Raw genomic sequence first — 15,434 nt, forward strand, 5'->3', positions numbered from 1 at the left:
ATCGAAATGTCTTCCGGTTTCTCCCAGTATGTCGGGATGTGGCGGAGGAGCTGAAACAGCGCAGCTAGTGGTGTCCTTTCGGACGACTTGGCCGCTGACAGAATGAGATAAGATGGATAAAGAGACGGCGGCGGATTGCTGTGCGGCTGAAGACGATGAATATCCGGACTCGGAGGTTTTTTGTCTGATGAGAGTCGGGAGGAACTCAGACTGGCTTCGCTTGTTCGAAAACACAGAGGTGCAGCTTGCTAATGTTAGCTAACGTGCTATATTTATACTAACATGAAGCTTGCTGAAGTTCACGGCAGATTCCAGTTTACATGTTGGGGGAACATTACCCCCAATTTATGGTTAATAATTAAGAAGTGTTTTAAGCTAAAGAGTGTCCCTGTCTGTTTTTATAAAACCGGAGAGATGCAGACTGGAGTTAACTAACATGTTTATTTTTGGCTGTGCAGATCACCATTGGACGTGGTGTGGATGTAACCTACCAACTACTGTCTCCCACCTGTCCCCTAATGATCTCCAGACTGCACTGCACTTTCAGGCAAAGTGAAGACGGCCACTGGACAGTGACAGACAAGAAGGTGACAACGAGCTTTATTGTGAAATATATTTTACAGCTGTGCTAGAGGTCTTTGGTACAAGTCCTGTGCAGGGATGGGCAGCACTTTCTCTAAGGGAGGCATGCTGACGTGGATAAAGTAAATAGAGCCACACGAAATTAAAACATGATGCGCATATTACTAAATTATGCCAAACCCAATTAGTTTGCGAATATCTAAAAGCTAAGAATGGGTTCATGTTTTAAAACCCACCAGTATTATGTTGGCATTTGGTGAAGTTTTGAGTCAGTCTGGTTTACTGTGACATAAAGCCATAAATACAGTTGAGCATCAGCATTGTCAACTTTTTTATGTATTTATGTGTTCATCACAAAAAAAGGATGTCAGGGAATGCCAATTTTGCCCATTTGTGTTGTAGGAAGTTTATGTTATTCTGTATATCTTTTCGTGGTATTTATCTGTCACGCACATCTTTATATAATAACGGCAAAATAAGTATTGCAACAAGTCAAACTGTGCAACAGATACCACAAATTATACATAGACAAATAGCAAAAGTTTCAAACCCTTATAACTCTAGAAACATGAGATGAAGGGTGAACATCAATACCATACTAATCATATACTGTTTTATGTTCTGAGGTATACTAAAATGCAGAAGGCCAAAGGTTCAGGACCTTCAACAGCAACATCAAATCACATTAGATGTTAGGCATTGAAAATGTGAAATAGATTAAGTTAAACTGCCAATATTTTATCATTACTATTTAATGAACATTTCCCCAAAGATTGTTAAGACAGTGTGCATCCTTATGCAAACTTTCCATGCTATGGTATTTTACTTGTAGTGTAAATTTCTTCATCTGCAGTTTTGTCTTTTTCTTCCTTACTCGTGAATGAAATCTAGTCTGTTTTGGCCTTTAACAAGTGTGTTAAAGTCCGGTTCACTGTCAGCACTAAGGTGGGATTTGATAAACTTCATTAATAAGAATGTCTTTTTACGTATGAAGTTAGATTCAAAGAGGACCAACATCTTCTGTGCATGCCTCCTTATGTGTTGAAAGTTCTCCTTTTTGAGAGAAGAATTCAAATCCAGCGGTGATACTGACTCGAAGTTCTCTGCAGTAGGGAATCAAAAGTGCAACAAGCATCAGTAATGTGTTCATTTTTAGCACTGACTTATGCAACACATCCTGTGGTGTACAATACAATGGAAAAATACCAGTTCCAGTTATGGGTTCATTTCAGTGTCTTTATCTGGGATCTGCTTAAAAAGTCCAAAATTTCTCTCTGTAAGCTCTCGGTTGTAACACCTGTCGGTTTGTTCCATTTCAGCCTCAGCCTATCCGCGTGCAGTTCATGAATAAATCTCTGTCTTTCATACTTGCTTTCATTTTGCTTTCTGAACTCAACTATGTAGTCTTTGGTAATCTCATGTACAAAAATTAGTAACTGCTCTGTCGCCCATCCCTTTTGTATGCGTCTCTGAATGAAGCTGTGGTGGGGAACGTTAACGTGGACATGACCTACAGTCTGAACGGCAGAATGACATCATTGTAAAATGTTGCATGTTTGAAAAGAGTTTCAGTGTCCTGGACACGAAGGAGTGGAATCACCTGCTGAGACGGCTCCTGAAATTGTTTCGGTGTGAGGAAATATCCTTGAACAGTTTACTCTCCACCATGTGTAAATGTCTTGGAGACAGGATGTTTAAGTAGTGTAGGCTTGTTGTGCGAACATCCCGTACAAGACACATGGACTACCTTCGTGACATCTGTCGACCACCTCTGTCATGCCACCACATGAAAATGACTCCTGTCTCCCAGCTGGGATACGGCTCTGGGTCACACCAGATGCTACAAAGTCCATGAAATTTAGTGGGTCACTTAATATTTGCATGTGTGGCCTTTCAGCTGTGTGATGAGTTTGTATTTATCCATAAATGCCTTTTTACAGTCCTGTTATTTCCAGCAAATGGCAATATGTCTGAGCTTAAGTTTGGGCATTTGTGACTTTAAAGTACATTTAAATTCTCAAGTTAATTCAGTTTTAAATATGTTTCTGTACCAGTGTATTATATTGGTTCTGTTTTTTTTCCTTAGAGTCTTAATGGTGTTTGGGTGAATGGAACTCGTCTGCCTTCCGATGAAGCCCATCCGGTCAGGCTCGGAGACTCCATACAGCTCGGAGTTCCTGTAATTGGAAACAAAGCAGAGTTTGACTATGTCGTCGTCCAGAAGCCCCTCAGAGACATTAAACGCTTCCTGGCAAAGAAACTGGTAGAGCGAGTAACTTCAAAATCTGCCCACATATCCAAGAAGCCCAAGAGGAAATTGACCATGGAAGAAGTGGAGCCATCTACCTCGAAGCCCAAACTCTACCGCTGCTCTTCTGCAGACAAGTCCTTGGCAGTGCCCTGCCCTTTATCTCCGCTAAAAGGTCAGCAGCGACTCAGTCACATAAAGCCAGAGGGAACCAGACCTGGCAGAGATGACCGTCAAGCAGAACGACCTTCAGATGGCTCCAGTGCTACCCGTGACTTTGACAACTTGCAAATGTAAGCCAGAGTAACAGCAAGATAAGAAACAAATGTACCCAGTAATAAAAGAATGAGTGAAAAATACTACTCTGAAGTTTTATTTTCCTTGTTTATTGTCTGCAGGTACAGTCAGAACATTCTGCTCTTAAGGGAGCAGGTGGATAACACCCAGAGGCAGGTCGCCTCCCTGGAGGGGGAGCCCCGACAGGCTGACCCGCTCAGAGAGGAGCAGGTCAGGGAGCTGCGGGGTCAACTAGATACACTCAGAGCTAAAATGCACAGGATGGAGACATTAGAGAAGTCTTTTAGTGAGACTAAAAGGCTGCTAGAGGCGAGTTGTTTTTTGTTTTGTTTTGTTGTAGTGTCTTTTATGTACAGGAGTTCCTTCATTAGCACCCATTTTAAAAATAGCCTCTGTTTGTTGTCCTGTTGTTACTTTTTTTTAAAAGCTCCTACAAGTGACAGTTCATGCTTGATTGGCACTGCTTTGTAAGATGCTATTTTAAATCAAATCTGTCATTAAATTTTAGTTATTTGACAGCCAGCAGGCCTCTGGTGTGAGTGTCTCTGACCAAACAGTCAGAAACAGACTCATAAGGGTGGCCTGAGGGGCTGACGTCCTCCGCTGAGGGCTGTGCTCACTGCCCTGCGCTGTGGTGCCCGATTGGGATTAGCTATAGAATACCAGAACTGGTAGGTCTCTCCTTTTCACGGATGAGAGCAGTTCACCCAAAGCTCGAATGATAGACACTGGAAAATGTTGTGCTGCCTGTAACATTGTTTAGCACAACTGATTTGGTGTTGCGTTCATGATGGTCTGTGGAGGCATATCCATTGAGGAACATAGAGGCCTCTACGCTCACATAGAGGGTAAATACAGCTCTGTGTGAAAGTAGATGCACAGATATTGGGATGATATGCTGATACGCTTTCAGCATGTTTCATGGTGATGAGCAGTTCTACAGCAGATGGACAAAAACTAGTCTTGGATGTTTTTCCCACTGTTATTAGTGTTATTATATTTTATCATGATTATATGTGAGTATGCATTCATATTGGGGGCTTATGTGTCTTTCTATTCCTCTGCAAAGTGCTCTGAATTTCCTCGTGTCTGAATGGTGCTGTACAAATAAATCCAACTTGACTTGTTGCAATAGCACCACACTCAAATTCAGTGAGCTCTCTTGAAAGGTCCATTCTTTCACAAATACCAAAGATTAAGCAGTGTAGGCCCAGTACTTTTGCACCTATAATCCAAAGAATACAATTTTTGCATAAATAATTGCAAAACTCAAAATATTCTCTTTCACCCTTTTATGCTTGTAGGAGCAGAAAACGCAGCAACAAGAGGAGCTTTTAAAAAAGCAGCTTGAAGAGGCCCTGCAAGAAGTATGTCGGATCAAACTAATTTGTGTGCAGTAGCTGTTATTATTTAGAGTGCTTGCATTTTGGTAAAGCAGAATACATTTTAATATGTGAATTTGTTTTCCACAAATCCTTAGCAAAAGAAAGTGATAGGTGAACTTGCGCTCTCCCGACAAGGCTTTGAAGAGATTCTCTTGGCCAAAAACAAGGAGTTGGAGGTGACAAAGGTATATTTAATTAATGCGTTTATTTTTTTCCCTTCACATATTTCCACCTGATTTTGCTTTCGAGGCTTCACTCCATTTCATCTGTTACAGGAGGAAAAGGAAAAGGCAAGAGCCCAAAAAGAGGAAGTAGTTACACAAGTGACCGAAGTGCTGGAGAATGAGCTTCAGTGCATCATCTGCTCAGAGCTCTTCATTGAGGTAGAGCTGATTACAGTTTAAAAGCAATTATTATGAAGCTTATTATACGTTGTTTTGTGTTTGAGCTGATTTGTATACTAGACGCCTCTAAATGTCATCACCTTGGTTGATCCCCTGCAGGCCGTCATTCTGAACTGCGCTCATAGCTTCTGCTGTTACTGCATCAATCAGTGGCGCAAAAAGAAAGATGAGTGTCCCATCTGCCGGCAGGCCATCCAGTCTCAGACCCGCTGTCTGGCGCTGGACAACTGCATCGACCGTATGGTGGAAAACCTGAGCCTGGACATGAAGGCGAGGCGGCAGACCCTCATCTCTGAGAGGAAAGGTGAGAGGTGCGTTAACAGTGGTGTCCTACATCAAATACAGTCAGAGATGCATGCGTGGCATTATGACGTCTGCTTTCACTTACAAACACAAACCACTCAGAGTAAGTTTTCCTTGTTTCAGATAAGCGAGCTGTTGACCATGAAGTCATCAGATCAGGTCAGTGGAAAGCAGTGAAATGTTTCTTTGATGCTGTTGAGTCGGTCGGGTTATTCAACGGGGAGGAGTTCAGTAGTGTGTCATCTGTGGGTGTCTGTGGATTTATATGCTGATGTCACTTTTTAGTTCATAGTGAAAAATAAAACTTTGTTCAGTCCTATGAAAAACTAAGTGTACCCCCATGATTCAGTAGCTTATAGCTTGTAGTCATTTAGCAGCAATAACTTGAAGTAACCATTTTCTGTAAGACTTTAAGTCTCTCACGTTGTGGAGGAATTTTGACCCACTGTTCTTTACAGTGTTGTTAAGTTTATTGAGGTTCGTGGGTATTTGTTTATCCAAAACTCTCTTAATGTCCCACTGTAACATTTCAGTTGTTTAGGTTTGGACTTTGGGCTATTGCACCTTAATTGTTCTTTTTCAGATACAGTTTGTTGTAGTTTGCTGCTGTGCTTGTGATCATTGCTTGTTGCATGACTCAGTTTCAGCCAAGCATTAGCTGTCAAAAAATGGCTTCGTATTTCACTCTCGATTGCCTTGGTACACGGAGGATTCATGGTCGACTCAAAGACTGCAGGGTGTCCAGGTCCCGTAGCTCTAAAACAACCCCAAATCATCACCCTATAGCACCAGGTGGGGTTGTGATGAGGAGAGGTGGATTTTTCAAACACAAGATGGCAGCACAATGAAGCATTTTCTCTGTATTAAAATTGCAAAAAAAATTGAGCTTTCCTACAGAAGGAGCTACAACATTATGTATAGTTGAGTTAGTGTATTAATGTGCGGTATAGTGGTGGTGAAAATGAGCATCGTCTGGTCCTGATGTTGGTGGTTTTAGTTTTCATCAGATTTGTTTCCAATTTGAAAGACAGAGCAATGCTGATCTCATCTTTTTAAAGTCTGACAAAGAGCTTGAGAGTCCCTCGTGAAATGTTTGCAAAATGCAACTTTTTGCCTTTTTGTGTTTCACAGCAGCTGAATCTGCAGAGGTGATGGTGATCCCCGATGATGACAGTAGCAGCAACAGCAACAGCGACAGCAACAGTGACAGCAACAGCGATAGCAGCATGGTGTCCATAGATAGCAGCCTCAGCTCCGTGTTGTCTGTGGACACGGACAGTAGCATCCATTTGGAGTCCAGCTCTCCGTACAGCGGATACTCTGATGACAGTTCTGATGAAGATGAGGATTAGCCCCTTTTTCTCCTCTGGGCTGTAATATGGAATTAGACTTTTCTGCTGTTGAGTTTCGCTTTTCCATGGAATTTTCCCGGGACATTTAGGATAGAGGATGCAAAGTTTGGTCCAGGGAGGTTTATGTTTAGTTATTTTTTTTGTAAAATAATCATTTGTGTTGTCTTTATTTTCAACTAAATGAATAAAGTTTATTCATATGCATTTCAAGTTCAATTTGTGTTTCCTTATATTTCAAGTAAACCTGGGAATTCAAACTTTTGTCAGTGGCACAGAAATCCTGCGTGTGTTTGGTGATACACGTTTTACTTCTTTAACATTTACTGGCCCAGGTAACTAAAAATTCTGCTGTGTTTTGAAAGTCGCCACCTTGGTGTTAAGTTACATTCGCAAACAGCTTCAGAGTTCAAACAATGTGTTTAAACAACAAATGTTTAAAGCTGGTACCACAGCAACATCAGTCCCTTATGACCAGACAACTATTGTGTTATCAAAAGCAGATAAAGGCAGAAAAAGGGGATCTAGTGGCTCTTTTATGCTTTGGAAAAGGGATGTTTAATTAGATTAGAATAGAAATATCCCTTATTGTCCCTCATTGGGGAAATTCAGGTGGTCCAGCAGCAAAGTGATAGGCAGATGGAGCATTCAGATTAAAAAAAAAAAAAAAAAACTATTCACAACATAATGACAAAAAATACTGTGGAGTTATTAAGTTATTTTAAAAAATCCATCTTGTATGGTCCCTCTGTGCCTGCCTGGCTTCTTTATGGGTACTCCGGCTTCTTCCCCCTGTCCAAAGAAATGCATGTTATCTTAATTGGCTGACTGTGAATGGTGGTCTGTCTCTCTATGTTAGTCTCGGGATTGGCTGACAACCTATCAGGACCCTGCCTTTCAAGTGGGATAGAGTCCAGCCCCCTGTGACCCTGAATTGGATAAGGGGAAGAGAATGGATATATACGGATGGATATAAATCTCCTATGATGAAATATTTCTATGCTGATGGGCTGCAGCACAGTTTATAATGTGGTAATGCTGTAATAGTAACACTTTCCAGAGCTACTCTCATTTATTATAGCCTGCCATGGTTTCTGGCTGTGAGTCAGGGATTAGAAATCAGGAGAAGATCTGCTAACTGAACCCCAGTAAACTGAATCTTATATAGAAGTGTTGAGATCAAACATAATCTCCTTCGTCAGCTTTGTTGGTTCAGTTTGTTTTTCCATTAAAAGAAAAAGAGGTTAAAGCACATCAATGCTGGTTACCTAGCATAAATCCATTAAGCTTTTTGTTCTTCAGTTGGAAAACATCCTCCTGCATTTAATAGGTTAACAAAACTAACAAGTCTCAGTGTGTTAGAAAAAATAAAGGCAACATGTTTTTAAAACGACATACTGTCATTTGTTTTCTGTGGCTCCCTGCCTTCAATTCATGCCCTGAGTCACCTGGGAGTCGCCCTGCCTTGCAGACAGGCTGTGGAGCTGGGAGGCTTGCAGAAAAGTCTGGCAGCACTCCACAGTTTACCTCAGCTCTCACTGCTTCAGCCTCATATAAACAAACAACTGAATGACTTCAAGTCTTAACATAGTGTGGGAATTTTCAGTAGCTTCGCATGATTCATAGTTGCTGAGATTATGTTTCTTTTTTTAAAATTAGGATGTTTACATGGGCTGTTGAAGCGCACAGGGCAATATTTAAAGGGCACCACTTCCAAAAGGCTTTATTGTCATCATGCCCCTTGACCATTAGAGCTGTCATCTGAAAAAGATCATGAGATCATGAGTTACTTCACAATGTTCTAAATCTACCAGCGGTGGGCGTCACATTTAAAAATAGATTTCCATCTTGGAAAGAAGCACTTTATTTTGCTAAATCCTTCTATCCTTTAGTAATTAGACACACGCTCTGTTGCCTGGTAACTAATGCAACAGCTCCTTGGGATCTGAAAGAAAATGAAAGAGAGATGGCACCGGCTGCTCCGGTGCTAATGCACACAGTCCTCAGACTGCAGACAGACAGCTTTGATCCTGTGTTAACTCCATGGCCTGGCTTTGGTTGAGGTCTTAATTGCACTATAATCACTTCATCTATCTAATGCTCCTGAACTTAATCACTTATTATCCCTGAGAAACAGCAATTATTCAGGAAGATGTATAAGCAAATATCCTGCCGCGCTGCACTATTTATTAGGGGGGAAAAGGTTGATTTCAATGTAAATATTCACACATTCTTAAATTAATTATTATTATATCTTAAAAATAAAATACTTACATTGCCAGAAAGTAAAAGTAAAAGTACCCAGGCATGTTATTCTTTCTTTAGCATCTTCTGATTCGATACCTCTGGCAAACAGTAGGGTTGAATAGCTGGTTGGTTTTTCCCATTTCTCTTGTTTGCTTCATGCCAAAACATCAGAGATGCCACTTTGATCAGTAAACATGTGCACCTCTTATGTGGTGCAGTGACAACCCCTCCCTTCGAACACTGTGATTCACTCCACAGAGAGCACTGGGACAGCAGCCCACAGAGTGAGTTTGCCTTCTGTGCTGTGGATGCCTGATGTCACGCCAGTCCATTAAAGCCGGAGTACGAGGGACGCGTGTGTCTGTCAGACCGCGTTACACGAGGACGACAGTGATGGACTGCCTCGGGGCTACAGTTGGAGCCTCTCGTTCCTCCATCCGAGCCTCCATCCGACTCCTGGAAGCAACCTCACGATGCCAGTAACAGCTATCTAACTGTTACTCAGTCACGCTCTCTCTGCCCAAGCATATGGGGAGCAGAGTCAGGATTGCAGCATCATGTACCTGCTTTCATCCATGCTTGAATGTTACACAACTGATGAAAGCTGATGAAGTCCACAGATGATTAATTCAAGGAACAAATTTATCCTGCATCTACTTGGTATTTGATTTGGGCATTTTAAAGCAAAGATTCACACAAATGTATGAAATTAAGTGTTACATCTTTCCACTGCATCAAAGCAGCAAGTCTACACACTCTCGTTCCGTCTTTACTATGCTACAATGCTTTTCAGACTATGAAAAAATGCTCTAAGTGTAATTTGTGGCTTATGTGATAACAGTGGTGTCAAATTCAAACATCTCATTCTCTCAGCTCCTACAGCCGACTCTAAAATTTGTGACTCCATCTCTATCCATATAAAATAACTTGGCTTTAAATGATGTTTTGCTTAATAACAACCATGAGTCTCTTAAGGTAGTATTTACAGATTTCTCACCTCCTACACAGTAGCCTTGCGCCTGTTTTGTGTTGCTTGTGAGACAGATGGATCCACTCCAGTGTGCTCTTTTCCAAAAGGCCCATGGTCCAGACCCAAGGTCCATCTGGCAGTTTGGTGGCATCTGAGTGTTTCACAGCATGATCACTGCTTCCTCAGATGCAAACCTAAACACAAAGCACTCGTTTCTCTGTGAAAATAAAGCTGTGGTTGTATAAATACTGGATGTTATTTAAACATGCGATTTGTTCCAGATAGCTTTGATTCCCAAATTAAGCAACTTATGATTGTACTCTTCTTCTCTTTCTACAGCTCATTGTTATTATTATTAATATTAATATTAGTAGTAGTAGTAGTGGTAGTAGTAATACTATAGCTTGTCATTGTCTGTCTTGTGTATTTAAGAAAAACTGTTTCATTTCATGAAACTCGGAAATTTGTTTTCCCGAACCGGTGACTCACAAAAATGAAAATGATTTCCATGTGAAATGCGTATTTCCATGTGTCTTACTAAATTTTGTATTTATTTATTTTTTGTCTCCTAAACACAGCAGTAAACAGTATAAACATTACGTTTATACGTACATCGAGGTATCGGTCAACATTCAGAGTAAAAACTCAAATTTCCCAGAGACTTTAAAGTAAACTCACTGCGTTCCGTTCCCATGGGAACAGATGAACTCTAAACCAGTACTGCAGGTATGTTAGCATGTATACGACAAGGATTAGGCTGTGTATATCTAACTGAATGACATAAAACAAATATTAAATAGCTCCGTGAAGAAGTTTTTCTTCGATAGCTATAACAGTGGTGGGACTACATGCTCTTAAGCTAACTATGTAAGATACCGTATTGGTCAGAAGCTAGCAACTTCTGCCCAACTTCAAAAGCAACTCAATAGCCCAATAGCTGAGCTAGTTAGACTCACCATATAACTACAATTGAAAATATAATATCTGTCTATGAAGGAAACTTTAAATGTGTGATTTATTTATTGACTTATTCTTTTTTATTATTCATTATTTATTTATTTATTTTTTTAGTCCACTTCTGGCACTTATTTTGTAAAATTACTGTAATAACTTTATTCGAACATTGTTAGGAAATAAAAACTGCACGTAATCGCAAAATGTAATCAAAGTAAGTGAGTTCGTTAACTGAATTTAAATTAAGCTGATGCAGTTCATAAATTATTATTTTATTTAGGGGGGAAAGCTATTTGAACCTACCTGGCCTGCCTGCCACCCCGTTTGTTAAATTATTATTTTAACCACATTTTCAGAAAGCTGAGTTCAATTTTCTATTCACACCCAGGACTGATCACTGCAGTGATCATTGTAGTAGACTAAAAGACCACAAAAAGTAACACACCATGCCACGGTTGAAAAAAGCTGTTGAGAAACAAAGTCATTGAGATCTATCAGTCAATGACAAAGCAGTTTCTAAGGCTTTGGGACTCCAACAAACCATGGTGAGAGCCATTATCCACAAATAGACAAAACTCGGAATGGCGATGAACCTTCCCAGGAGTTGCCGCCATAGCAAAGTTACTCCAAGAGGACAGTGACGACTCATTCCAAGAGTTCCAAGGAGAAAACCCCCGCTAACAAAAACGACACAAAGGCTCGTCTCGCATTTGCCAAAAAATACCTTGATGATCCCCAAGACTTTTGGGAAAATATTCATCCAAAATTAGGGTCCAAATTTATCCACACTGATGTGAAAGACTCATTGCCAGTTACTGCAAATGCTTCATTATAGTTCTTGCTTCCAAGGGTTGCATAACCAGGTATTAGATTTTTCACATCACCAGGCTATTTGTAAGGTGATGGGCCAGATAGATTTAAATAGCTTTTTCCCTTAATAAATGAAATGATCATTTAAAAACTACATTTTGTATTTACTCAGGCTATCTTTGTCTAATGTTAAACTTAGTTTGATGTTCCAAAATATGTAAATGTTACAAATATGCAAAAAAAGTTAGAAATAAGGAAGGGGCCAAATACAGCACTGTATTTTCCCCATACATTTCACTTAAGTGCCGTATCTCTATATTATAATGCCTCTCTTTATCCTCCAGGGCTAATCTTATCCAAAGTGAAGATTGCAGTAACATGAGGAGGATCATTGCTGAAGATCTAGACTGGTCACTGGCTACAGTGTCCAGTTTGTCAAACCTCTCTCTCCAGTGCATAGTGAACAACTTTGAAGGTGGTTTTTAGTATCGCTATTATCCAGAAGTTTATAATCTCACTTGTAATAAAGCTGGAACTTAATTGCAAAATGTATACTTGTTGCAGAAAGGCCAATATATGAAGAGCTTACATCCAGTGAGAAGGACTTCATTCAGAACAGAGTGTCCCTTTCCCTGCCTCTGCATTTCGCAGCCAATGTTTTCCCAGATGGCGTTTACTGGAAGCGATGCTGTGAGCAGAAGTGGAAAGTTTGTGACGTCTCTAATTACGGCGAAAGCTGGAAACGAATGTTTTTTGAAAGGCAGCTGGAGAACATCATTGAACTTTTCGTTCCAGGCATAACAGAGCCAAAGACAGTTCTAGACATGGTCACGCTTTGTAAAGACCACATCAAGAAGCTAAACATTGCTCAGCTTCTGCCACCTGTCAAGGAGCCGCAGACGGAGGATGAGGAGCAAGCATCAGAGCTGACACTTGCAAATGATGATGATAAATCTGGTATGGACCACTTTGACTTTAGGATCTTGCTTGACAAGCTTACAAACCTGGAAGAGCTGCACTTGGTGTACAAAGTCAAATCATGTGGTATGAACTTTGAATGGAGCATGTTTGAGATGACCAACTGGGACTGTGAGTCCCTTGCCAAGGCACTTAAGTCCTGTAAGACATTAAAGGTAAGTATTGCATTAAATTACATAGTACCCATTCCAGATATCCCATGTGAAAAAAGCTCCCGCCCGACTTCGTGCAGAAATAAATCCCCATTCTATGTAAGTTTTTTCAAGCCCTCAAATAACAGGAGTGGGATTGGGTTGAAATTTGGCACCTTATTTTGTTTTCCAGCATTTTGATGCTGCAGGATAGCTGCAGGATATTTTTGGAACAAAAAAGCTCAAAAAGCTACAGCAAAATATCAGTTTTAAAACCCAGGACAAGTGTTGCACTCAGGAGTCAAAATCTACTTGTTGCTCATTGCAGTTGTTTTTCTGTGACCAACTTTGAGCATCAACATCAAAGGATATGTCAAGAGTTCTGCAGAAAAAAATGCAAAAATGTATTTTGTGTAATATTGTAATATTTTAATACTTGCAATCTATCCATTAATTTTTATCTGGGTTCTGGCTGCGGGGGGCAGAAGTCTTAGCAGAGACGCTCAGAGCTCATCTGGGCGGACACCAAGGCATTCTTAAGCAGGCCAAGAAATGTAATCTCTCATGTGAGTAATGGGTCTGCCCTGGCACCTTCTTCTACTAGTGCACACCTAAATACCTTACCTGCATCCATTAGGTATCCTAATCAGATGCCAGAAGCCCCTGACCTGGACTTTCAATGTGGAAGAGTAGCAGCTCTACTCAGAGCTGCTACTCTTCTGACTGAATAACCAAGTTCTATCTATTTCATATTCCAATACTGATGCTCAAAGTTGATTATAGAAGAAATTTTGCTGAACAAAAAAGCTGATAAAAATTTGATCTTATTATAGTTTTTAACTGTTTTTATGTATGGATGTATGTATGGATAGTCAGTTTTTAAGTCTATCCGAACATCTATTCCATCCGTTTTTCTTCTACTTATCCAACAGAAACACAATGCTATGATGGTACATCCCCCCCAAAAAATAAATTTTAATCCGATCTAAAAAGTGCCAAATTTCCAGCATCCACTTTGTACTTTGAGAGCCTGTAGCACTAAAAATGAAGGCAAGCATATTCTGAGGGTGTCCTGATTAATTTTTCAATGTTTACCCATAAAACATTACTTATCTGATCGTGTGGTGCTGATGTGTAAGCATGTTATTTTTTGTGTGTTGCTTGGAAAGACCCATCACAGGTTCTTACTGTTTCCTCAGCTCTTTAGGCTCCATCTAAGCCACCTTGAAGATAAAAAGTGTCGTTTGTTGGTGAAATACCTTTTAGACCACCCCTCCCTGCGCACTCTAGATTTTTCTCACAACGTGATTGGAGACAGCGGAGCCAGAGCCATCGGCAAATTGCTCACAAAGAGCAAGCTGGAGATCCTTAACCTGTATGACAACAATATTGGCGGCCCTGGGGCCAAGGCTATAGCTCATGCCTTGTCCAAGAACACAACTCTTGTGTCCCTCAACCTATGTCTGAACCGTCTGAAGGATGAGGGTGGTCAGGCTATTTGTAAGGCCTTGTTGAACAACAAAACCCTACTTCACCTGCAACTGGGAGCCAATGGGGTAACTTGGCTTACTGTGCTTTCCCTGTCTAGTATGTTAGCACAGAATAACACCCTGAAGAGCATCAATCTCTCCTGCAACACACTGGGTGAGGTAAGAGAGAAATAAGTCTACTTTTCGCAGCAAGGAAAACTGCTAAAATTAGAAACATGCTGTCTCAGAAAGATGCTGAAAAAGAAGTCTATTGTAATTCCTTATTATGTGGCTGTTTTATTATTGAAAGAAAACGGATTGCATTCCTCCGGACTGCAGAATACATTTTATCCAAAATGTATAAATTCTGCACCCTAACCATCCTATGAAATTTGTGTTGACAAAGATAAAATCTACATTAAAACCCTACAGCCCTATATTCAAGAAAGCACTAACAGGAATAGAAAGATTGTGTTTCTGCCTTGTTAGTTAATTCAATCCAGAAGTGAATTTAAAATCCTTGTCCGCACATACAAAGTACATACAAAGTCCTGAATGACCATGCCCCTTCATATCTTGAAGACTTGGCAATATAGTGTATCAGGCGACAGACACACTCTTTAATTTTAAGGTTAGACTTCAAAACTTTCCTTCTTTTCACATGCACATCCAAGTTTCTCTTTTGATTTAACTACGTTGTATTTTGAATCTGGAAGCAAGTGCCACCAAGAAAGTGAATCCTTAAAAGACCATTAACAAACATAACATTTTATGGACAAATTGGGCGTCTTTGCATAAGAATTAAGACATTTGAATAGTTTCCTTTAAATTCAGACATTCAGTTGATACATTTCTTCTTATTGTCTAGAAGTAGATGCAAAATGATTTTATTTGCATAGTGCCCTTCTCTTCATCTCGCCCTCTAGGTCCTCTATGCCATGTAGGAGGCTATTGCCATCGTAGGCTTGTAAAGACCACATCATATCTTTTCATGTAATTTCATGTGTAAAATAATTAACTGATAATTAACTGATTATTCATTTATTAGAACTTTACTCAGCAACAATTAAGGATAGCGTTGAAAACATCCATCTGTCCGAGCTACTAAAGTGTATGCGTTTTTTTATTCTGTGATATTATTTCTTCTTTAATTAGTTTTGACTGCTGTTTAGACCAAAGAAGCTATTTTAATTTAGTCAACATGGCTCATAAACAATATATCAATAAGTTAATAAAACTGATAATTGATTTTAGAAAAAGAAAGAAAATAATTTGTAGTTGCAAAGATATTATTATTATTATTATTA

General features: G+C 40.0%; 2 protein-coding genes across 4 annotated transcripts in view; both read left to right on the plus strand.

Moving 5' to 3' along the window:
* On the plus strand, nucleotides 1–7,504 carry rnf8 (ring finger protein 8, E3 ubiquitin protein ligase). Of its 2 annotated transcripts, none has more exons than XM_005921526.3 (10): nucleotides 1–238; nucleotides 459–587; nucleotides 2,669–3,123; nucleotides 3,229–3,436; nucleotides 4,432–4,494; nucleotides 4,608–4,697; nucleotides 4,788–4,895; nucleotides 5,016–5,220; nucleotides 5,343–5,378; nucleotides 6,351–7,504. In XM_005921526.3, exons 1-10 carry the CDS (start codon nucleotides 113–115, stop codon nucleotides 6,569–6,571), a joined length of 1,641 nt encoding a protein of 546 aa, XP_005921588.1. In that variant the 5' UTR covers nucleotides 1–112; the 3' UTR covers nucleotides 6,572–7,504. The 2 variants fall into 2 exon arrangements, with proteins under 2 accessions (XP_005921588.1, XP_014188835.1); XM_014333349.2 differs by having other exon boundaries at nucleotides 5,016–5,227; nucleotides 6,351–6,454.
* A 2,910-nt stretch (nucleotides 7,505–10,414) lies between these two features.
* tcte1 (t-complex-associated-testis-expressed 1) overlaps nucleotides 10,415–15,434 on the plus strand; it is a 9,240-nt gene continuing 4,220 nt past the window's right edge. The window contains exons 1-5 of one of the 2 annotated variants that reach the window (XM_005921523.2): nucleotides 10,415–10,511; nucleotides 11,894–12,024; nucleotides 12,114–12,239; nucleotides 12,345–12,682; nucleotides 13,858–14,307. In XM_005921523.2, the coding sequence (XP_005921585.1) occupies nucleotides 11,928–12,024; nucleotides 12,114–12,239; nucleotides 12,345–12,682; nucleotides 13,858–14,307 (1,011 nt within the window). In that variant the 5' untranslated portion in view covers nucleotides 10,415–10,511; nucleotides 11,894–11,927. Of the gene's footprint in view, nucleotides 10,512–11,893; nucleotides 12,025–12,113; nucleotides 12,683–13,857; nucleotides 14,308–15,434 lie in introns of both variants that reach the window. The other variant, XM_005921522.2, reaches the window with a different exon arrangement.

Source organism: Haplochromis burtoni, unplaced genomic scaffold (genome assembly GCF_018398535.1).
Source record: "Haplochromis burtoni strain Fernald_Lab_line unplaced genomic scaffold, NCSU_Asbu1 Contig_47, whole genome shotgun sequence".
In the NCBI taxonomy this organism is placed as follows: Eukaryota; Metazoa; Chordata; class Actinopteri; order Cichliformes; family Cichlidae; genus Haplochromis; species Haplochromis burtoni.

Bases quoted from the DNA above. Each gene is read 5' to 3' on its own strand.
- rnf8 (XM_005921526.3), top strand. From the start codon at position 113: ATGGATAAAGAGACGGCGGCGGATTGCTGTGCGGCTGAAGACGATGAA. The intron at 239-458 runs GTGCAGCTTGCT...TTGGCTGTGCAG, and splicing joins GCTTGTTCGAAAACACAGAG to ATCACCATTGGACGTGGTGT. The intron at 588-2,668 runs GTGACAACGAGC...TTTTTTCCTTAG, and splicing joins GGACAGTGACAGACAAGAAG to AGTCTTAATGGTGTTTGGGT.